The sequence below is a fragment of the Dasypus novemcinctus genome, chromosome 9 (assembly GCF_030445035.2).
Source record: "Dasypus novemcinctus isolate mDasNov1 chromosome 9, mDasNov1.1.hap2, whole genome shotgun sequence".
Lineage (NCBI taxonomy): Eukaryota > Metazoa > Chordata > Mammalia > Cingulata > Dasypodidae > Dasypus > Dasypus novemcinctus.
In genome coordinates, this window is record NC_080681.1 from 62,239,059 (window position 1) to 62,263,633 (window position 24,575).

At 40.4% G+C, this 24,575-nt stretch overlaps 1 protein-coding gene across 1 annotated transcript in view; it reads right to left on the bottom strand.

Moving 5' to 3' along the window:
* Positions 1 to 24,575, bottom strand: part of IL12RB2 (interleukin 12 receptor subunit beta 2) — a 102,149-nt gene that overhangs the window by 32,196 nt on the left and 45,378 nt on the right. Inside the window, exons 9-12 of the mRNA XM_071217389.1 lie at positions 20,811 to 21,030; positions 10,956 to 11,156; positions 5,395 to 5,493; positions 5,145 to 5,303 (exon numbers count right to left, since the gene is read on the bottom strand). Of these exons, the coding sequence (XP_071073490.1) occupies positions 5,145 to 5,303; positions 5,395 to 5,493; positions 10,956 to 11,156; positions 20,811 to 21,030 (679 nt within the window). The remainder of the gene's footprint in view (positions 1 to 5,144; positions 5,304 to 5,394; positions 5,494 to 10,955; positions 11,157 to 20,810; positions 21,031 to 24,575) is intronic.

Below are 24,575 nucleotides of genomic sequence, written 5' to 3' on the forward strand. Positions count from 1 at the left end.
CATTATTAACAAGACAGAAAACTATAAGTTTTGGAGAGGATGTAGAGATAGGAATACTTAATACAGTTGGTAGGAATGTATAATGGTACAGCCACTGTGGAGGACTGTTTAGCAGTTCCTAAGGAAGTTGAATATAGATTTGCCATGTGAAGTGGCAACATCACTACTGGGAATATAGTCAGAAGAATTGAAAGCAAGGAAGGGAACAGATATTTGTATACCAGTGTTCATAGCAGCATTATTTGCAATTGCTGAAAGATGGAAACAACTTAAGTGTCTGTCAAACAATGAATGGATAAACAAGATGTGGCATATTCATATGATGGAATATTACTCAACTGTAAGAAGAAAGCAATTGGGAAAGCACATGAAAACATGGCTATTGAGGCTATTATATTGAGTGAAATAAGCCAGGCATAAGGTGAATATTGTATAGTCTCACTGATATGAACTAAAATGCAGTGAGTAGACATATGGAGTTGGACTATGAAGTATATGTTGGTGAGAGATGGAAAGTGGGATGAGAAGGTGGAGAAGATGTGGATATATATAGAATGTTTAATGAAGTCAAATGTAAATATGTGGTAATGGTTGGACTTGATGGCAATACATTATAATGAATATAACAGATACTGTTGATTTATGGATGTGATTGTGACAAATGAGGAATCTAGGGAGATTAAAGTTAGGTGGAGGACAGCTAGAGGATAATATTGGGCATAAATAAAAATTATTTTAGGGGAAACGGACTTTGGCCCAGTAGTTAGGGCGTCCGTCTACCACATGGGAGGCCCGCGGTTCAAGCCCCGGGCCTCCTTGACCCGTGTGCAGCTGGCCCATGCACAGTGCTGATGCGCGCAAGGAGTGCCGTGCCACACAGGGGTGTCCCCTGCGTAGGGGAGCCCCATGCGCAAGGAGTGCACCCATAAGGAGAGCCACCCAGCGCAAAGGAGGGAGCAGCCTGCCGAGGAATGGCGCCGCCCACACTTCCCGTGCTGCTGACGACAACAGAAGCAGACAAAGAAACAAGACGCAGCAAATGGACACAGAGAACAGTCAACTGGGGGAGGGGAGGGGAATTAAATAAATAAAAATAAATCTTTAAAAAAAAAATTATTTTGGAAGTAGGTGAGGATTGTGGTTAATAAGATAAATACAAGAATGTCCTGCTACAGGGTATCAAGAACGTGGTGATACATGGGAAAATATAACTTTTAACTAATAGGCTATAGTTAAAAATAACATTGTAATGTTTTTGAAGCAAAATCAGAGAAGGTACTATATTAATGCTAAAGGTAAAAAAAAAAAGGAATATGGGCTTTGGTTTTGTGAGATATGAATAAGATTAAGCATTTTTTCTCTTCTTCATTTTCTTCATTAATAAGGAGACCTTGACTATGCCATTTAACTAATCTGTATTCATCTATGTATCTGAACACTGGAGGAACAACTGAGTTCATTGTCAGGATTAGATGAGATAAAAGTGACTGGACAGAACTTTTTAGGAGTAACACTTTCATAACTTGTTGAATTTGATATAAAGTTTTAAATTTTTTAAAAAGTCTTAAATTTTTTTAGGAGGTACCACAGATTGAACCTGTACATGTGAAGCAGGCACTCAACCACTGAACTACATCTGCTCCCCAGTTTTTAAATTTTGATGAAGTCCAATTTATCTATTTTTTTCTTTGGTTGCTTATCCATTTGGTATAATGCCTTAGAATCCATTGCCATGTCCAAGATCATTAAGATTTACCCTTATGCTTTCTTCTAAGATTTTCATGGTTTTAGCTCATATGTAGGCTGTTGATTCATTTTGAGTAAATTTCTGAATATGGTATGTAATAGGGATCCAAATTCATTTTTTTTTACATGTGGAAATCCATTATTGAAGAGATTATCCTTTCCCCCATTGAATGGACTTGGCACCCTTGTTGAAAATCAATTGGCCATAGATGTTTGGGTAATGCCCTTCATTTTTGCTCTTACTGGATTCTGCATGAGTTGTTAGTATTGCTGCCAGGTTAACAGTGCCAAAAGGCAAGAAAGATGGGGTTGCTTCCTTCTTGGAACTCCATCCTTTTGCTGTTGTAGAGCCTTTCTCTGTATGTCTTTCTCCTGCATACTCAAATTACTGCCCTTCCTCAGAAACTACCTTAATAAATTCACCAATGTTGTTATGGTTGCCAAATGCAAGGAGTAGTTGTCAGTCCTTGATTATACAGTTCCATCACTTTTGAGTACTCTTCCTTCTACCTCACTGGACTACGAGCTTTCTGAGGACAGGAAACAATTCTTATTCATTGCTTATTCAATGCTTATGGGCTTAAATTTTATACCAATCTAAACTAGTATAAAATAGGATTGTGAATCTGCCATTCCTTCCCCCTTTAACTTATTCAAAATTATTCTTACATAGGCTTTAGAGTTATCATATTCATAGCAAAATAAGGTAGTCATTTTCTTCAACATCAGCAGGGGCAATTTCAATAATCATCTGACCATGTTGATCTTTCTGGCTGTATACAGGCATCTCAGTTTAAATTCTGCCGAAATGAAGATTATATGGGGGGTGTAACAGTTTGGTATTTTTTATGAATTCCAAAAATAGATATTGGACTATGTTTGTAAACTGGTCTGTCTGAGATTTCACTTTTACTTGATTAAATTGTGATTAGGGGGAAGCAGATTCAGCTCAATGGATAGAGCATCCACCTACCACATGGGAGGTCAAGGGTTCAAACGCAGGGCCTCCTGACCTGTGTGGTGAGCTGCACATGCATAGTGCTGATGCACACAAGGAGTGCCATGCCATGCAGGAGAGCCACCCCACGCGAAAAAAGCGCAGCCTGCCCAGGAGTGGCTCTGCACACACAGAGAGCTGATGCAGCAAGATGATGCAACAGAAAGAGACACAGATTCCCGGTGCCACCTGACAAGAATGCAAACGGACAAAGAAGAACACACAGTGAATGGACACAGAAAGCAGACAACGGGGGGGGAGGGGGGGCGCAGAGGTAAGGGGAGAGAAATAAATCTTTAAAATTGTGATTAGGGCTTTGATTGAGCTATGTCATCAGGGAGTTGAGTCCCCACCCACTGGTGGGGACACACAGATAAAAGACATGGCAAAGGACAGAGTTGGGAGTTTTGATATTGGAGCCCTGGGAAGTAAACACAGAGAGAAGCGTATACATGAGGAAGGAGAGACTCCATTAAACACTGTGGAGGCCCTAGGAAGAGAGAGAAGCCATTCATCTGATAGTCTATAGCAGACCTGTGGAGAGACCAGAGCAGCTAAGCCCAGAGAATGAGCCCTGGGAGGGAGACAAGACTTATCCCATCTTACAGCTGATTTTGGAAGAAGCTGGGACCACAGAGCCTAAACAGGAAAAGGGAGGCCCGAACCCTTGCAGATGTCAGCAGCCATCTTGCTCCAACACGTGCAATAGACTTTGGTGAGGGAAATAACTTATGCTTAATGGCCTAGTAACTGTAAGGTTCTACTACAAATAAATACCCATTAAAAAAGCCAACAGATTTCTGGTATTTTGCATCCGCATCCCTTTTGGCTAACTAATACAGGCGGCAAATTTCATATGAGTTCCAAATGGCCTGAGAGGAGGTCAATTGATTCATCATCTCTGGGAATTATTTCAGAACTAACTTACCCTGACAGGCTGAGTGGGAAGTATTCCTGTGCAGTGATATATTCTGTTGATCAATGTTGGACTAGTTAAGTAGATTATTGTAAGGGCTTGTAGTAGAATATTATGGAGCTGTTAAAAAGAGTGAGGTAGGTGCTTATGGCCTGATGTGAAAAGATCTTCAGTATGTGATATTGACAGATAAAAACAAGAGGAAGATCAGAATATAGAATAAGGTCCCAAATATATGTTGCACATGCATTACAAATTTTTTATGGGAGAACAAGGAACTACTAACAGTAGCTACTTGCCTAAATATGGAGGAAGGGAGATTTTTTCATTTTATATCTTTTTGATGTATTTGACTTTTTTTTTTTACCATGTGCAACTATTATTTGTATAATAAAATCCACACTAACTTTAAAAGTCATAACTTGTAGAGAAGCCATGCTACAGCTCTTCTAATCAAGATGGAGGACCAACTCCTAAAGTTTCCAGGTAAAAATCACACTTACAGGCTGCTCTCTGGCAACGATAACTCAGGGTGGCTTTGTTATATTCTTACATTATATTATGTTGTATTATGCTGTATTAATAACTTTCACGAAGGAATGAAAGTGTCATTTCTTTATGACAAATGCCCTGAAAAGAAAGCTAGCTGCTTATGAAGTAAAGAGAAGGTCAAGCCAGGGGAAAAAAGCTCTGAGTAACTAAAGATTGGGAACATTAAATCTGGGAAGTGGCTTGGAGCTGCCACACAAATAAGTGATCTATGAAATCATTTGAGTTAATGTGTTTTTTTTAAGGAGGTACCAGGGAAGGAACCCAGTACCTCACACATAAGAGGCAGGCGCTCAACAACTTGAGCTACAGCCTCTCCCCAATGAGGGTTGGTTTCGTTTGTTTTTTTCATTTGTTTGTTTTATTTTTAGGAGGTACTAGGGATCAAATCCAGGATCTGATACATGGGAAGCAGGTGCTCAATCACTTGAGCTATATCCATTTCCCAGTCAGAATGTATTTTAATTGCTTTAGTCTTATAGAATACTTAGTGGTCATAAGGGATTACTTAAATTGTGTGGTATTTTATCCATTTTAAGGATAAAATAATATACTATAATGACATTTGCAAATGGGAAGATTCAAAAGTTCTATGAAGGCATTCCTTAAAAACCTCAAGTGTCTATATAGTATTTAAGTGCCTTTGTTGCTTTTTGAAAAACTATCTCCCCATATGACTAAGCTCCTTGAGAACCTAGTCCATGTCTTTATTCATTTCTGTATCCTTAGCAATTTGCTTGGCACATAACATATAATCAATAAGTGTTCATGTGTGGTTAAATGTCTTTTCTTCATTTAGTTCATTTCACAAATATTTATTGAGTATCTACTAAGTGCCAGGCATGGTGCTAGGCCCTTTTGTGCATATACATATACACACACACTTTCCCAGCATATGAACAAGAAAGGCCCACTGCATTTGGTTCTCACACATACCACAGAGCCGAGGCTGGATATTGGAGTTCCATGCCTTCCAATATATCCTGTAATGGAGGATGCAGCCCCTTTGCTCCTGGGCTGGAATTCTGTTCCATGAAATTAAAATGCTCCCGTTTTCTTCTGTGATGGCGTTAATGTCGGGGCCACTCAGTGGTGCTGTGAAGTAGAATGTGAGAGGTTTTTAATCACCCTCCAAATCCAAATCATTGATCTAAAGCAAAATTTGGCAAAAGATCCCAAGACTCACCTTTGTGCTTAGTGTTACTCCGGATGGAACTACATCCTGCCTGACTGCCTGACAGTGCGTAAACACGGATTTCATAACACATGTAAGGCTTTATGTTCTCTGCAAGGAAAGGAACTTCTTATTATAGCAGAAGTGGCATCACCGGTGAGTCATGCAAGGAGCCATCTTAATATCTAACATGGACTCCTTGAAATTTCTTACCCTTTCTTAGTTTGGAAATGGTTCATGAACAGTCTGGCCTCAGGGTAAATGTATGAGCTAAGTTACAAATTGTCAACATCCTATTTGCCATGGCACTGACTTCTGAAAGTCACTGATCCCAATTCCCAAGTAAGAGGGTAAAAAACCAGACAAACCTGCATTTCTTTTTATTAAACAAACAGACTCATCATGATTAAGAAGGAGGCAAAGCGATTCAAGTTTCAACATGGCTTTAAATATAACCACATAGACATACACACACTGCTTTTGAAACAAAACTCCTCTTCTAGGGAAAAAAAACCTTTGACTTCTACAAATAAATCATTTGCTGTTTATAAAAAAGTGAGGCTGGAGTTTTGCAGGCATAAAACCTGAACTGCTCTTCTAATTGCACAGATGCCTATTGGGATTTGACAGAGCATGACTAACCAGGACACATGCAATGCAATCAGCCCCCTTGTTCCTTTACCCCTTCACCCCACATATCTTACTGATAGTTGCTTTACAGTCTGGAAGTTCTGGAAGAGACCTGGGAAAGAGATCAGAAGGAATGCAAGAGAGCATCTAATATTTTTTTTTTAATTTACTTTTTGGTGGGCTCTTCTATTTAGAGGATGACATATGCTAATGTGCCTTCCTGGCTTTCAAAATGCCACCCTTTATAATTTCCGTTGGTCACAAAGCTTATTGACAAGTCACTCTTCCCTGTCAAAGCTCTTTATTTCCATGAATCTCAGTATCTACTTCCTGTGAAGAGAAGGGCCCTTGCATAAATGATTGCCCTTGACAAATCTTTCCCCAAATGAAAACTTAAAGAAAGAAGATAATCGTTCTTAAATAATTATAGTATCAAGTGGTCAAAGTAAGAAAGATTTTATCCCAACCAATATTCTATCCCAATATTGTTTAATGTCCTGCCAGTAAGTAGATCTGGTCCCCTATATTGATAATTGATCAGGGTTAAATACGTTCTCTTTTCAGAAGAGAAATCCTGTCAGAATAATTTACCAAATTGTACGTGTTTTAAATGAATATCCATTGTCCCTTAAATATTCCAGCAAGTAAGGAGCACACAAAGCTCAGGAAGGAAAATAATACTACTAGCAGAAGAGACCACAATGAGACCAAAATGCACGCCATGGGTAGGTAATGATTATGCCTATTCCAATTCATATTCATGGATCAAGTGAAAAGGAGGAAAGGACACAGTTCAGCCCTGTAATCCAAAGATCCCACATGGGCTTCTAGAATATGGAATCATATTTCACTTGGAAGAGGCTAATGCATAGCTTTCTACTCTCAGCTGTGTGGCTGTTCTGCCCCTGGTCATGGAAAGGCCAACAACTGTGCCATGTGGAGGTTTGTGTGTTCCAGATGAGCTCCTTAGGTAAATGTTGTTTGTTTTTTTAAAGATACTTAGATTACACAAACATCACATAAAAAATATAGAGGATTCCCATATGCTCCACACCCCACACCTCCAACATTTTCCCACATTAACAATATCCTTTATTACTGAGCTACATTTATTTCAATTGATAAAAACATTTTGGAGCATTGCCACTAAGCATGTATTAAAGTTTACATTGTAGTTTACACCCTCTCCCACCCAATTCTGTAGGTTACGGCAAGATATATAATGGCTTCCATCTGACATTGCAATGCCATTCAGGACAACTCCCAAGTCCTGAAAACACCCCCCCATTACACCTGTTTTTTCTTCTTCCTGTCCCCAGAACCTCCAGTGGCCACTGCCTCTACAACAATGATATAATTTCTTCCATTGCTAGAATCACAATAAGTCTAGTAGAATATCAGTAAGTCTACTTTAGTCCATATTTCATTACCCAATCCTGAGGACTCTGGGATGGGGATGTCCACTCCACCTCTAACTGAGAGGGGGTGTGATCCCATTGGGCTGATGGATGGAACTCTCTTGCTTGCAATTGTAAACTCTCTCAGTTCCTTGGTATGGTAGTTGTTCATCATCATCTCCTTGTTAGTTGTCCTGAGTGTGACCAATGAACTGGAGAATAGGTGTTGCAACTCCTTTGAGATTCAGGGCCCAGCTGGCACATGAACAGCCCAAAGTTTTAAGTCTCTTGGATGTACACATACCAACTCTAGTATTAATTATAGGTTCAAATAGAAGGACAGAAGAGCCATGTGTAGGGAAACCACAACTGAGCCCAATTCTGTCATTCTTGGGAGCATAAATTCCAAAGAAGGGCCCACTGGCAGGGCACCAAACTCCTGAGCTGTCAGCCCTACCTACAGGGTCTGGATATCTCCTGAGCCCTCAGGAGCCCCACTATTTGGGGTAGTATCTACTTTGGCAGCCAAAGAGATCCTGCTGGATGTGCATAAGTGTAACCTCTGGGATGATCTCTCGACTCACTCTGAAGTCTCTTAGACATATAAGCTCATTTGCCTTTACCTTTTCCCCCTTTTGGTCAAGGTCTTTTTCCAGTTGCATTGCTAGTTTGTGCTTGGTAGTAATCCCTTGGTGCCAGGGAGGCTCATCTCCATGAATCATGTCCCACACAGGTAATGTATTTATATGCTGAGTTCAGCTTAGAGAGAGCCACATTTGAGTAACAAGAAGGCTCCCAAGAGGTAACTCTTAGGAACCCTATAATACTAGGCTAAGTTTCAATTTCAGGAGTAAAGGCTCATATGCACAGTCATCAATATCAAGGGCCCATCAATGGACTATCCTCTTTCACTAGTACTGCCCCTGTACTTGGGATTCTTGCTGATCCATTACAGAATGTGGCAGAGCTCCCAGGGTAAATGGTTTCATTTCATTTTTGCCAAGCAAAATGTTTCAGGACAGAAGACTTGGGAGCAGTTGGGAACTGTGGGCTTCTTGCTAAGACACCTTTAATGGAGGAAGGAAGTCTACATGGCTCCATAACTCAGTGGACATTTCCCTTTACATGAAGGGTAGAACCCTAGCAGCCTTATTTCCTGGTTCTGCAACAACTCTGAGAACAGGGTACACTGCCTTGAGAGGCAATCAATTGTCCTATTAGAGACAATCAACAGGAAGAAAGGTCTTTCTTAAAGTTGAACTGAGATCTACTTTCTGACAATTTCCATGCAGAGTTCTTAGTTTTGCTCTTTACAGCAAATAAAGACATATACTCTCTCACATATATAAGCCAAAAAGCAGAAATAGCCCTGAAGCTGCCCACCTCTATCAATCTAGAATTCTCTTCTATAGGCTAAATGGTCTCTGAAGAAAAAATTCCAGGCCCCCCAATGACTTGCCTACCTTCCTCTGGAAGCACACAGCCAAATAAGTAGGCACACAATTAAGGATGGGACCGTGTATTATCATGCAGTGTGCTCTGTTCATTTCAGTTGTTTAAGTCTTGTCTCCTTAAGCAGGGCATGTGTATCCTCCTGGGCAAGGATAATGATTGCCACGGTATAATGAAACTATGTGGGGGTTTAGAGCTTGAAAACCTATTCAAATCTTAGCTCTGACATCTATAATAACTATAGCTAAATTCACTGAGCAATTAAAATGTGTAAGGCACTGCTCAAAGCATTTTCCATTATTAATTCATTTAGTCCTCACAATAACCCAACGAGGCAGATAATATTATTACTCTGATTTTACAGATAAGGAAACTGAGGCATAGGGAAGTTAGGTAATTTGTTCTAGATCACATGACTAGTACGTGATAGAACCAGGATTCAAACCCAGTGTGCTGGTTGGAGTCTTTTGTGGACCCTGGAAAATTATGTTCTTAAGCTAAGCCATTCCTGTGCATGTAAATTTATTTAGATTCAATTAAGGGATCTTTTGATTAAATCACTTCAATTAAGAACCTTTGATTAGATTGTGGGACCCAGGGTGGGTCCTTATCCTGGGGTCTTTTATAAACAGAGAACTAAAACTAGAGACATGGAGAAGACAGCTGCCATTTTACCCTGCCTTGTGAGGGAGGACTCCAAGATTGCCTGCAGCTCCAGAAAGAGAGATACCCCAAGAGGCTGGAATCAGAGGGGCAGCTAAAGCTGAAGCAATGAATCCCTGAGAAGAGGGGAGAGAAAAACCATGTGCCTGATGGCTCATGGCTGAACTCAGGTAGTAAGTGAGCCTGGAGGGCAAGGCAGAAACCTTGACATAGACTGGCTGTCATTCTGCCTTGCTACATGGCAGGGTCCAGGACTGCCATCAGTTGACCTTCAGTGAGATAGTAACTCGGATGATGCCTTGATTTAGACATTTTCACATCCCTGGAATTATAAGCTTCTACTCCCATAAATTCCTATTACAAAAGCCAACACGTTTCTTGTATTTTGCTTTGGCAGCCTTTAGCAAACTAAGACACCTAGGTAGTCTCGCTCCAGAGCCAGCACTTTTTTTTTTAAGATTTATTTTTATTTATTTCTCTTCCCTTCCCCACCCCTGCACACCCATTGTCTGCTCTCTTGTGTCTATTTGCTGGGTGTTCTTCTGTGTCTGCTTGCATTCTTGGCAGCACCAGGAATCTGTGTCTCCTTTAGTTGCATTATCTTGCTGTATCGGCTGTGTGCAGCACCACTCCTGGGCAGGCTGCACTTTTTTCGCACGGGCAGCTCTTCTTGCAGGGCGCACTCCTTGTGTGAGGGGTTCCCCTACACGGGGTACACCCCGCCATGGCACGGCACTCCTTACATGTGACAACACTGCACATGGGCCAGGAGGCTCGGGGTTTGAACCCTGGACCTCCTATATGGTAGGCGGATGCTCTATCAGTTGAGCCACATCCACTTCCCAAGAGAACCAGCACTTTTAACCACTGCTGAATTTATGTTTAAAAACTGACATTAAATAAGTTCTATCCAATGCCTTTAATATATTTCAAATACTTCCTCTTACTTGATACAAACCACTTGATTCTACCTGACAGACTGAGAATCAGAGACACTAATTATCACATAAATAATTCTGGATTTATTATCATACAACAATAAGTAGCAGAATTGGGGAAGAAACTTAGCTCACCTGGTTTCCTCATCTGCAGGCCCATGGTTGTTTTGAGAATTAAATGAGCTCCCCCAAATGTACAGGTGCCTATCACACTGACCAGTTACTACTTAGCTCTCAGCTATGCTTGTTTGGTTCATTTATTTGTTCATTCATTCTGTTTGACACTGTGACGGGCCTATGGATTTTCCAGTCAAGCAGGTGGTCCTCTCCAGCTTCAGTGGTGAATTATGAACTGCTGTCTTGATGGATTCTAGCTCAGTACTTTCCCTTTTATCACGTACTTGAGGGCAAGGTCCTAGGATCTCACCTTTCATTTCTCTCTAACAAAGGTGACCTAAGTAACACTCCAGAAGGAAGGTGAACAATTTGGTACCTGAAATCAGGGCAGTCACGTTGTCGGGTGGGCTCCGCAGCCAGTTCAGAGGAGGCCGCGTGCTGCCCCCTGGGTGGTCCTCCCTCCATTCTACCACGTACTCCTGGACAGCAGAGGCAACTTTCCAGGGAGGCTCCCAAGTCACCACAAAGTTGTCCATGCCCTCTGAGTCTGCAGAGATCTGGTGAGGAGCGAGCAGCCCTTCATAGGGGAAAAATAGGGGGACAAAATTGTAGTGGATGAAAATATAGAAAACAACTCATCCCAGCATAGTTTTAGGAAAAAAAACAATTTGGGGGTGGGTGGGGGGTGGGTAAAGACTTCAGGTTCACACTGAGTTTGTAGAGAACCAGCACCATCAGCTTGAGCAAGAACCCTGTGTAGTGTGATATTTCAAATTATTTTCCCCTTCGTCTTCTACTTTTCTTTCCGTTTTTGTGTCCCCATAGATACCTACTCTAATGAGCGTAATATACATCCTTTCAATCCACCTTTCATATGTTTATCTAGACATGTATGGATTCTTGAAAATGAGTGTTGCTTTGTGCTTTTGTGTTTTATTTTCGTGAAAGATGTGAGATAAATCTAATGCTTTTTCCAACTTTTTTAACTGAATACAGTTTCTGGGATATATTCACCCTGCTGCTACACGTAAATCCAGCTCATTCTTTTAGACTGCTGCCTCAAAGAACCTACTTTGTCCAAGTGACAGGCAGGAGGTGCCTTCCCACTTCTTACTAACACAAACGAGGATGCAATGAACACTTTTACACAGCCTCTTGTGTGCCTGTGCTAGAGTGTCTCTGGGTATATACACACAGAATTGCTAGATTATATAGAGTAAATGCATATATTATTTCCCTAAATACTGCCACATTGCTCTTTAAAATAGCTGATTAGTGGACGCTCCAACAGGAAAACACGAGGGTTTCAATTTCCCCACCAACATGTGGTGTTTTCTGCCTTTCAAATTTTTGCCTACCTGACACATGTAAAGTGGTATTTAATTGTGGTTTATTTTCATTTTTCTGATTTCTTTTGAGGCTGAGCTTCTCTTCATATATGTCTAGCCATCTGGGTTTCCCCTTCAGTAACTTCCTCTTCATATACTTTGCTCATTTTTTTCTGAGGAGTTTCCTGTCTTCTCTCTGATTTTTGTAGAAATACCTCTTATATTCTAGATATTAATCACTTGTCAGTTTTCAACACTAAAAATATCTTATCCAAGTCTGTCAACTCTCTGATAGCTTTATGATGTATCTGTTGCATATAAATACTTACACTGATGTAAGCAAATGTATCTGTGGTTTGTGCATTTGTGACTTATTAATATTTATGAAATCCTTCTTCATCCTTGGGTTACAAAGACACTCAACCACATTTTCTTCAATCAGCTTTTAGCTTTAATTTTTACATTTAGGATTTTAACTGAAATCCATTGGAAGGTTGTTTTTTTTTTTAAGTGGTATTAGGAAGGAATTAAACAACTTTATCTTTACCACACAGTGAACTAAATCTCCCCAAACCATTTCTAAGCAATCCATCTGTTCCCTACAGATCTATTTTACCATCCTTACCCTACAGCAAGTTCCATAAGCTTGTGAATCTGTTCTGGGTCGGCCTCTCCACCACAACACACTGTACACATTATTTGACTATTTGGTGGTCAGAGTCTCCATATTTTTGCTCTTCTTATTTCAAGGTGGTCTTAAATATTCATGAACCTTTGTTCTTCCATATAATGTTGAGAATCAGTTTGTCAGAGTGCCCCCAAATTTCCAACTGTTTTTTTTTTATTAGAATTAAATTACATTTATAGTTCAATTTAAATTTATGGTTCCATCTGAGATCTTATAATGTTAAATTGTACCATTTGTGGTAGGCTGTTTCTTTGAAATTAATCAGATTTGTTATAACCTTTAATGGAGTTTTAAGAATTCCTTCTTAAAGTTTCCATGCATTCTTTTTTTAAAATCAATTTTATTGAAATGTATTCATAAACCATACAATCCATCTAAAGAGTACAATCAGTGGCATTTGGTATTAATAGAATCACAGAGTTTTGCATTAATCACTGCAATCGATTTTAGAGTATTTTTATTACTCCAAAAAGATTATTCCCCTACCCCTTAAAAGTCACCTCCCAGTCCCTCTGTCCTTCCCCTTCCATGCATTCTTTGTTAGATTAATTCCTATACACTTTATATTTTTAGTTGGCTATTCAAATGACATCTTATTTTATACTACTTTTTCTATTAAGCTGTATGATGAGCTTACTTCTGACAAACCTCCTAAACTCTCTAATTATTATAGTTTTAATAATTTGTCTATTGGCCTTACATTTTCTATGTAAACGATCTTATTACTTGCAAACTTAAAAGACCTCCAATTTTCACTTAAAATCTCTTTTCTTTTTTGTTTTTATCTTATTGCTTATTTTAAAGGTGAAGTGCCTACATCTCTTTATTAAGATGACATTTACTACATGTTTTTAGTAGAAAGTCTTCAAAAAGCTAAAAATTTATCTTCTGTTCCTAGTTTTCAAGGTTTTTGTTTTTATAAAATGGTGCTGAACTTTACTAAATTGTTCTACATCTGTTAAGAACATATCCTTTCTTTTTCTCTTTTGGTATTAATCTGATGAATTACACTGATACATTTTTCTGGTATGGAATCATTCTTGAATTCTTAGAGTCAACCCTTGGTCATTCTACACAAATTTTTAATAAATGTATTGGTTTCAAGTTACTATTTTATTTAGGTTGTTTGTCAGTGTTCACAAGTAATATTAGCTAATAATTAGTCATGTACTATCCTTACCTGGTTTTAATGTCAAAGTTAAAACAGCCCCCGTGAAATAGGTTGGACTGCTTTCTTTATTATCTAATTTCTATAACAACTTGAATACCATCGGGATTATCTATTCTTTCAGAGTTTAGTTGTAAAACAGTTTGGACCTGGAGCTTTTTCATGGGAAGAGATGTTGGGTGTGAAGTTTTTCACTCATTCCAACTTCTTAATGGTGATTCTTTTCAGTTAGATATTAAAAATTCTTTTTGTGCCAATTTTGGCATTTTATAATTTTTTCTGGAAATTTATTCATTTCATCTAGGTTTTACAGTTTATTGGGAAAAAAATATTCCCTTTCCCCTTGTTTTGCTGGGAAATTTATTTTTACCTCTTCTCTCACTCTCTTTCTATCTTTCCCACTGGTTTTATTAGAGTTTTGTTTAATAACCTAACTTTAGGTTTTACCAATTATATCTATAGGGTTTTAAAAGTATATATTATCAAGGCCTAATTTATTGATTTCTGTCCTTGCCTTTTATTATTTCCTTACTTTTTATTTCTCTGAGTTTAGCCTATTACTTCTATTTCAGACTCATTTTTTTTATCCCCCCCGCCTTGTGGTTTTTTGTATGCTGTCTGCTCTCTGTGTCCATTCGCTGTGCATTCTCCTGTGTCTGTATTTATTTTTTATTTCCCCTCCCCACGTGTGGCTTGCTTGCTCTCTGCTCTCTGTGTCCATTCGCTGTGCACTCCTCTGTGTTTTTTTGCTTGTCTCCCTTTTTTTGTTGTGTCACCTTGCTGAGTTGGCTCTTCGCGGCACTTATGGGCTGGACTACGCTCCGCAGCATGCAGGCACACCTGCCTTCACAAGGAGGCCCCGGGATGTGAACCCAGGGCCTCCCATATGGTAGAAAGGAGCCCAACTGATTGAGCCACAGCCACTTCTCTATTTCAGTCTCATTTTTAAATTATTTTTGTGCTGGATTAAAAAATTCCAGATTCAAAGTTGTTTACTGTCTTCAGTTTGAAAATATTATTTCATTGTATTCTTACATGCTTTGTTGTTGTTGAGAAATCTCATGTCCTTCTGGTTCTTGCTCCTTTGCAGGTGTTATGCTAATTCCCCCTGAAAACTTTGATAATTTTTTTTCTTTGATTTTTCTTTAAATTTCACTATAGGGAAACTGTTTTTCTTTCAATCTGAAATTTTATATCATCTTTAAAATTCTGCAGTGTTCTTGATCATTAGTCTTCAAATATTTCTTCCTTTTCATTTACTTTCTTTTACTGGGGCACCTTTTAGATGGTTGCCATAACTTCTGTTTCTGTTCTTTCAGTGTTTTAATTTTTTTCTCATTTAAACTTCTTTACCCATTTTTTCTTAAGATTTATTTTTTTATTTCTCTCCCTTTCTCCCCCTCCCCGTCTGCTCTATGTCCATTTCGCTGCACACTCTTCTATGTCTGCTTGTATTCTTGTCGGCTGTACTAGGAATCCATGTCTCTTTTTGTTGCATCATCTTGTTGTGTCAGCTCTGTGTGTGTGCAGCACCACTCCTGGGTGGGCTGAGTTTTTTCGCACAGGGTGGCTCAATGCGGGGCACACTCCTTGCACGTGGAGCTCCCCTGTGCAGGGAACACCCCTGTGTGACATGGCACTCTTTGCATGTGGCAGCACTGCGTGTGGGCCACCTCACCACAGGGGCTAGGAGGCCCTGGGTTCGAGCCCTGGACCTCATATATGGCAGGTGGTTTTTTATGCCTTTTGGAGGAGTTTCTCCTTCAATCTTCCACTCACTAAATTCAATCTTCAAATGAGTCCTTTCTTGGAGGTAGAGCTGAGGGGTAGAGCATTTGGCTGCAGGTGAGTCCTTTCTGCTCTTCAACCCATTGGTTGAGTTCTTTATTTCAACAATTAACTTTTCATACCGAATATCTATTTGTGGCTTCTTCACAATCACCTGTTTCTGATTCATGATTCTAGTGTCCTCTCTTATCTTTCTAAGGATATATATTATGTTTATTTTAAATACTTGTTTTTTCTTTTGCTTTAGTTCTGCTTCCTATCATATGGGTTGTTCTGTTTGTTGCCTTTCTTTCTCGGTATTTGCACTCCTCAGATTTCTCCTGGTTTTCTCCTTTGGGATCAAGCTTCATTTTCTTGGATAGATTGGCAGCTTGAGACTTTATTTTACTATGGGGGGAGGAGGAAAAGTTCAGCAGTAGCTCATGGTCTTCCAGGTAAGTTGAGAGTACTTTTCAGGGTGGAAAACTCTAGGCCAGAGAACCTGCAATGTTCCAACCTGAGCTCTACCTGTCCCCAGCTTCCCCCAGACCCTACCAGTGCCTCTGCAGCGGGCAGGCAGACAGACACTGTTTTTCTTTTTTGTAGTTGCCAGGTCAGGAGGTTGAGGAAAAGAGGAAATACTCGAGGGCTGGTCAACTCACAGCACTCTTTGCTCTCAGCTACCCACCTACCACCCTTCCTCTACCACCCCAGTTAGATTCCAAGGCTTCCACGAAGCTACTCTGTCATGCTTTGCTGCTTCCAGCTGCAGGGGCGCTACCACTTTCTTGTCCCATAGTAGAGATGGCTGAGAAATGATCAGCCAGGACAATGAAGGCAAGAGGAGGGGGTTAAATGGAAGGTGTTCCTTCAGCTCTCTCCCCTTGAGGACCATGTCCCTTTCCACTCCAGGTCACTATTCCCCATTACACAGGGGCTCAGTCGTCCACCTCCCTACCTCTCCTGCAGCACCCACAGAGTGGGGTTTGGTGTATTGGACATCTTTTTGGAAACTGGAATTCTCCAGCAGTGTTTCATTTTGTTTTTTTGTCCTGGCTATGCCATGGGATTTTTTTTTTTTTTTTTAAGAATCAAATTTACCCATTCAGTAAATATTTACTGAGCACCTACAGTTTGCAAGCCTTCGCTAGGCAATGAGGTAATATAGCCAAAGAGTCTTTCTAAACCCTGCCCTTGCTTTCTCTGGAATTAACTTAAGCAAATCAACTCAATATTGGCCAGAGTTGTCCTGCCCCTGAGTCATCACACTTTCAGAAACCAGCCTGGAATTTCCTCCCCTATGATGTTCGCCGAGGCATGTTTTTCTCCTTTAAATTCTGTTAATAAATCACCTTCTCCCTGTCATGTCTCCAAATGATTCCTTTAACCTTTATCATTCAACTTTCCATCTCCATTTTCATTGAGTACTTCTATACAGAGCTACACAGTTCATAAGGCATTTGGAAAAAGTGTCCATCGAAGGGACAGGTTTTTCAGACCAGCTCTGCCACTAATCAAATGGCTTGATCTCAGCTAAATTACTTCACCTCTCGGGGCTTCAATCTGTCATGTGTGTGGAACCCTGCTTATGACTGTGCTGGCTTCTGCTTCATCCTGTAGTTTCTTCATTTTTTGAGCACAGGGCCTGGATCTTTGAAATATTAAATATGTTTTACTTGATGACCAGTGAGTTTATCACACAGTCAATTTTCATCATAAACCAACAAAATCATTCTTGTGCCTCTTAGCATATGATGCCATGGCAGATGTCTTCTACAGTAAATTTGTCCTTGGTTTCTCAAAATCAAAGTAATTTTGCCTGTTGGGGCGTAGTTTTTCCCTTCCTAGAAGTAACAATACCTATGTGAATAGTGTAAACATATGCTGAAAGGTGGGAGGGGGACCCAAAATCATAGGACTCTATTCTTCAGAGTATGCCCAAGACAAGTTCCCTCCAGGACGGGATTCCACAGTTTGTCAGTTTGTCCTCCAGGCCACTCTGAGATGCACAGCTGCTTGTATCGGATGGTTTAGGTGTGGTCCTCAGGGAGGCAGTAGGCCGTTGAGAGTCCACCATCCTCAGGATCCTGAAAACTCAGTTCCGGAAAACGTCCTCAATGGCCCACTTTATCTTCAACTTATGGCCCCACTCAGCCCTCACTATTTTTTTTTTCCTTATTTATTTTTTTAATGTTATATTAAAAAAATATGAGGTCCCCATATACCCTAGCCCTCACTATTAAACAAACCCTTAGCCCACACCTGCCCTCCCTCACCTGGCTAACATCAGTTTATCTCTCGGTATTCCATTCAGATACCTTCTTCTCTCCTTGCCTTCTCTCCAAGCCCATTCTTCCACTTCTCTTTGTTCCAGTAGCAACCTGTGCTTACTTCTAGCCTCTCACTTATTATACTATACTGCAATTTACTTGTTTATATGTCTGTCTCTTCCATTTGACTATAAATAACTTGAGGACTTCAACTGCATTTTTTATCTATTGATGGATTCCAATGCCTTATATAATATAGGCCTGATAAGTGATTGTTGAATAAATAAAAGGTAGACTCTAAAATAACAAATATGGCATTTTGAGACATTGTTACCAAATCTATATATAGAAACTGAAATGGGCCCATAAAATTCGTAAGGTTTATATCCTCAAATCCATTAACAGTGAGGTTTTAAGAAGTAATATGCTCTAATATATTAAATTTTTAAAAGTGTAGGATAATAAACAATGGCATAACTTCAAATTTTCCCCACAAAATCCACTTTAAAGACTACTTATATAGTACTTACACATTGAAGAATTATTAAAAAGCAAAAGGGAAGAATAATCACCTGTATTCTCATGATGCGGAGATAACCTCTGTTAACATGTCCACATATATTCTACCATATTTTTTTCTTACGTAAAAACGAATACTTATGTGAGGGCATGCTGGATTAGGGTGGGCTTTAATCTAACATGACCCGTGTCCTTATAAGAAGAGGAGAAGGTGTCCAGAACCACAGAGGGAAGATGGCCATGTGGAGGAGGAGGCAGGGGATGGAGTTATGCTGCCCTAAGCCAGGAAACAACTGGTTCTACCAGAAGCTGGAAGAGGAAGGAGGGATAGATGCTCCCCTAGAGGCTCCGGAGGGAATGTGGCCTTGCCGAGATCCTGATTACTCTTCCAGAACTGTAGGAGAATACATTTCTATTGTTTTGAGCCACCTACTTTGTGGTACTTTATTATGGCAGCCCTAGGAAGGTAATACTGTGCAAAAAGTTTAATTATTTAAAATTTGTTAAGCCACCTTTTCCTTCAAGCTTTCTGATTTAGGTGCCTTTCCCAACTGAGGTAGAGCTTGCCAGCTACCTACCAGATATACTCTCCTCATCTTCCTTAGCAAGGGAATAACATTGCTGCCTGAAATATATTTCTGAGCCTCCTCTGCAGCAGGGTGTGGCCATGTGACCAGCTGGGGCCAATGAGTGCAAGTGTTGTGTGCAACTTGGGGCAAAGCTCCTCAATAGTGGGCAGCGAACCCTTCCTTTGTTGCTCTTTTCTCCTGCCTAGAAGAAAAAGCCAGCATGTCAGCAGCCATCTTGGACCATTTCCATCTGGAGGATGAAAGCCGAGCTTGGCAGAGGGAAGAGAAAGAAGGAATTGGGATCCTGATTATATCACGAAACTGTCACACCAGCCTTGGGCTGCCTACCACTGCCTTCTTTCATGTGAGGGAATAAATAAGTCACTACAGTCAACCCTCTGTAAGAGGCCCCCTAACTCTTAAAAGCAATTTCTTTTGTTTTTTTTTCTTAAATATTATTTTTGCTTTTTTTTTTGGTACTAAGTCTTTTTTTCCTACCCCACCCCCACCCTGCCCTGCTGTTTTTGCTGTCTGTGTCCATTAGCTGTGTGATCTTCTGTATCTATTTCTCTTTTTGTCTTCTCTTCTCATTTTTTTTTCCTCTAGGATTCACCGGGATTTGAACCTGGGACCTCTGATGTGGAGAGAGGTTCCCTGTCACCTGCACCACCTCAGTTCCTGGTCTCTGCTCCACTTCACCTTGACTCTCCCCTTTGTTTCTCTTTTATTGGGTCATCATCTTGCTGCGTGACTCCCTTGCGCAGGCACTGGCAAATTGGGCAGGCACTCAGCTCAGCATGTGGGCACTCACATGGGCACTCGGTTCACTGCACAGGCAAACAGCTCACGCGTGGGCACGCTTTCTCTCCTTTTTTTTTAAACAGGAGGCCCCAGGGATCAAACCCAGGTCTTCCCATATGGAAGGTGGAAGCCCTATCACTTGAGCCACTCTGCTTCCCAAAAACTATTCCTAACTCATGCACCACCCCAAGGTATGTGAATTTTTTACTTGTATTTTCTTCTATTATTTTAATCTACTCTATTATCTCTATGTTTACAAATGTAGGACTAAAAGATATATAACCAAGATTTAACAGTGCACAAAAAATAATAATGTTTTAGAAGAAAGTTCTTCAAAATGTCCACATGTGGATAAAATTGTTGCATTGAATTTTAAGGAAGGATCTAATTATAGAGTTTCATTCTATTATGTATTCTTTGAAACAACAGGCAATTGATATTGATATGGAATCCCTTTATAATACAGATCTTGAGAAATAGCACCAATATCCACTATCTTAGCTAATCATGGGCTCTTATGTGAAGTTAGTTTTTAGAGGATGTGACTTCACCTGTGAAATGTGTGCCTCTATGTCTAATGGGAAGCTTTTGGATATGGATAATTACATACATATACAAATTTGTATAATACAGATATGTACTACAGCAGAATTTTACTAAAATTTCCTGTAGTCAGAATTTCACTTTAATACTATTAATTTTTAAATATGTTTGTGCTGTTGATACAAAATGTTTATTGTGGAATTTGAGAACATATTATTCTTGCCTTCTTTAAGAATTGGTCAGATACTAGTGTTCAATTTAATGTAACTAATATTTCCTTAATTAACATTTATTAAGCACATGCTATGTACTAGTCCCTGTATTTAATTTCACAATGACCTGCAAGCAAGCATTATAATTCCTATCTTAGAGAAGAAGAAATTGGAGCTCAGAGGTGTTCATTCTTGCCCAAGGCCACACATAGACTGAAAGTAGAAAAGACAGCCCCTGAAAACTCTTGACTCCAAAGTTTGAACTCCTGTGTTACTCATGCCCAGCATGGGCCAGGCCTGCAGGAGATAAGAGATGAGTAAGGCACAGTTTCCCACAGGCAATAGTAAAGAAAAGCTGATACCTACCTGACCCGCAAAGGTCTGTTATGTTTATACGAGTGGGCAGGGAACTGCCTTTTGAGTTGGTTGCAGATACAGTTGCAGTCCAGTTTCCAGTGCTGGGAACAACCCAGGTCCAGGAGGTGTGTCCTGTGATGTTCTGTAGTGTGGTCTTTCGCGTTGACACCTCCTGTAAGGTCACCCGATAGTGGAGGATTTTTCCTCTTGCCTCTGATACACTCAGATTCTGCAGTAAAGCACATCCACTTACTGTTTACTCTGAGATGGGGTTGCCAGGTGCTCTGTGCCTGGACCTCACGGCCCCTGGCAGCAGGCGACTACATCTGAGTGGCCTTTTTATTTACATCCTCTCATCTCCTGCTCCCCACACTTTTATGCACTACCACCACCCATTCAGAAATAAATTAATTAGTATTTTCCAAAAATCCTCACAAAAACACATTGATTTTCCTTTCTTGCTTCAAAACAAAATTAACCAATAGTAGCCAACTTGATCACATCCAATCAGACAAGTGTGGGATCTGAACTCAGAAGACCTGGGTCTACCAGCAACCTGCTGTGTGACTTGGGCAAGGCCCTTAACCCTCTGACTCTCTAGTTCTTAACTGGTGAAGCACCCACATGCACACACATACATATGTATAACTTTTTTAGATAGAAAAAGTGCAATGCATCTCAAGAAATAAAAAAACAAGGTTATCAGGAGCTAAACTAGTAAAATCCACAGGCAGTTAATTGGATTTGCCATTTGTGCTAGAGAACTAAGACACTGTTTATAAATTGCAACTAACAAGTCTTAAAACTGCAAAAATTCCAATTCAGATCATTTGGGAGCAATCCCAGGAAGTAAGCAGGAAATGAATTATTTGTATCATAATAACCCTGCTTGGAAAATGATCATGGAAAACAGAAGCATAGAAAACAGAGAGTTGCCAAGGCCAGCACTGGCAGTGCCCATCCACACCTAGCTCAGGGAGAGGATGGCTTGGCTAACAAGATTTAAGAATTACAGTTTTCCTGGCAAGGCTATTCCTTCCACGGGTGAGGAACCTCCTGCTGCCTTTGCTGAAAGACGCATCTTGGGACTGGCAGATGCTCCTTGCTCTAGTTCTCTGCTCACCAAGCAATCTTCTAATAATTTGGTTTTCTATATTTTACCTGTCAGGAGAGACTAGGGCCAGTATGAACATCTGGTACACTTAAAATTTGTATTTTTCACTTTAAGTGAATAAATTGGCCTTCTGGTTATAATTTGGCTTCTGGAACAATTAGCATACTGGGAGAGAATGTTCTGATCTGCTGACTCAAGCTTTCTGGTTGAGCCAACAGCTGCATTTCTCACTGTAAGTCAATCCATGAGTATCCAGATTTTTATACGTCAGCCTCTGGGAGCATAATTAATACAGGTTCTGTCCTGGGTAACTTTCCGGACCCAAAAGGCCCAAAACTGGATCTTTCCACAGTTTTGAATGCCATTTTGCTGGATGCTGTTTTGGTGAACATTCAGCCTTGCCTTGGAAGAGATCCTTGTGCACTAGAAAGAACCAAGAAAGTTTGCATTTCATACCTGCATTTACAGCTGATCTCAAAGTGTTGTTGCATGTATAAAATAAGCAATTACTTTATAAATTGTGATGTTCTAAACTGTTCTTAATAAACTGCATGCTCTTTGTCAGAAGAGAGAAAACAGACTAAATTAAAGCAAAACAAAAGCTGGCTGAGGAAGAGCATTCCCTCAGCTCTCTCACTCCATCCTTCCCTATCCGTCTCCTCTGTAGGTCTGGAGGTAGGACTATTTGTCTCTCCTCCAGCCCTTGCACCTCCAGTCTTAAGGCAGTCCCTAAGAGTTAAGTAAGCTCACAAATCTCCCCATTTATGCCAGAGACCAAAGGGGCTTCTGTCCCACTCTGTCCACTAAAGAAACAGAGTCTTCACTGAAAAAAAAACTTGCAAATCATCTTTTATCACTTTCCACTCACTGTCTTCAAAAACAGATAGAATCTCATTAATTCCAATGATAAACTGCTGAAAGGACCGGGGGCAGGGAGGGCCCAGTCATCTTGGACCCAATGAACTTAAACAGTGACTTCTGCAGAAATCTGGCTCTCACTGGTCTAGTAAACAGAGGTGTAGATCTGAAAGATGATTGAAGGTTCCCCGAAGACCGTGAAGACCCAGATCTTTGTGTTTTTCCTCCATATCCCATATTTTTGAGTTGAAAATATCAGTGAGTAAAAGAAGGTGGGGTGAGGAGGAGATAGCATGCAAGTAAATTTGGCAGTTCATGTGATATGCTTGTATAAAATGTTTTGGGATAAAAGTTATTCTCTCCCAGGTAATTGGTCTCCTTAACCAACTTGGAGAACAGGCCTAACTTGTCCAACAGTGTCCATGGAATGAAAAATGCAGTGAGCCAATAGGAAAGCAGGTATGTGGCCAGCCGGGCACTTTGCTTCCTGAAGCCACTGAAGACAGTATAATCAGTATAATTTGTTTGGTTTAAAAAAAAAAAGCATCATAAAGATGACAAATAGTGTATGTAATCCATCACCCTTGGATTACACCTGGCCCTGACAGAATGGAATATCATAACAGAATCCCCACACTGGAGGGGAAGGTACAATTAAGAATTCATTCAACATTCCATTTTATAAATGGGGAAGCAGAAGACCAGGGAGATGAAGTGACTTGCTCCTGGTCACTCACGGGGTAAATGGAGGAGCTGGAGAGGAATGCAGGCGGCTGACGAGGCTAGTATGACATACGGCTCCTTACACTGGCAGGCCTGAGACAAGGAACTGGCTGCTATGGGGCTGCACATTCCAGAGCTGGAGTCCCCAACCACTCTTCTGGCAAAAAGTTGCAAAGCAGCTTCTCTAATTATGAGGTTGTGGTCATTCTGATAGGGAACATCAACATTTCACGTAAGTTCAGCAAGTCTGTGAGAGTGGAGATCTGGAATTACTTTCTTTCAGAGCCAGCAGGTCCTGAGTCACAAGGAGGCAAGCTGTGAGCCCTGAAGAAGTGCAGAACTGAGGAGTTAACTGGCTCTTCCCACATAAACTTATTTTTACTTTAGTGTTTATTTGGGTGGGTGATAAGGAAGAAAATAACATTTATTGAGCACAGACCCTGGGTTAGGCGCTTGACATCTGTTGTCACACTTAGCCCTTATATCTCCCCATTCTGATGAGGGTGCTGAAGCTTGGAGAAGGAACCACAGGAAAGTAATGTGAGATTTTAGTGCGCCCCCTAGTGGACGAGTGAGAGGAATGCGATAGTCAGGTGCTCGGCGCTCAGGGAATGTCTCTGAAGAACTGATTCCTCCGGTACCTTCTCTAACAGTGCTGAGAAGGGTCTCAAGCCAGAGCTCCTATGGTAATTGGCATCCACTCCTATTAGTAAGAGTATGCTAAAGAGAAAAGGCTGTCCTGCTGCCTCTCTCCTTCCGTTTTATTTCTCCTCTTTCCTGTGGAAAATGATCTAAGCTTATACAGAACGCCTTTCTGACTTACATTTGACCAAGAAGCAGAGAAAACAGCTCCCTCAATAAACCTAAGAGTCCTGCCACCTGAAAAGGCTTTCAGCTTCAAAAATAACTTGGTGAATGTAAGCCATGATAAGACAGAACACGGGGCATCTTTTTTTTTTAATTAAAAATAATATATTGGAGAAGAGATGTTTCTGTGGATGGATAAATCATTTCTTCTGAAGACTTAAAAAAAACTAACGTACTGGTCATAAAATAATGTTTTACATCTGCATTTCATG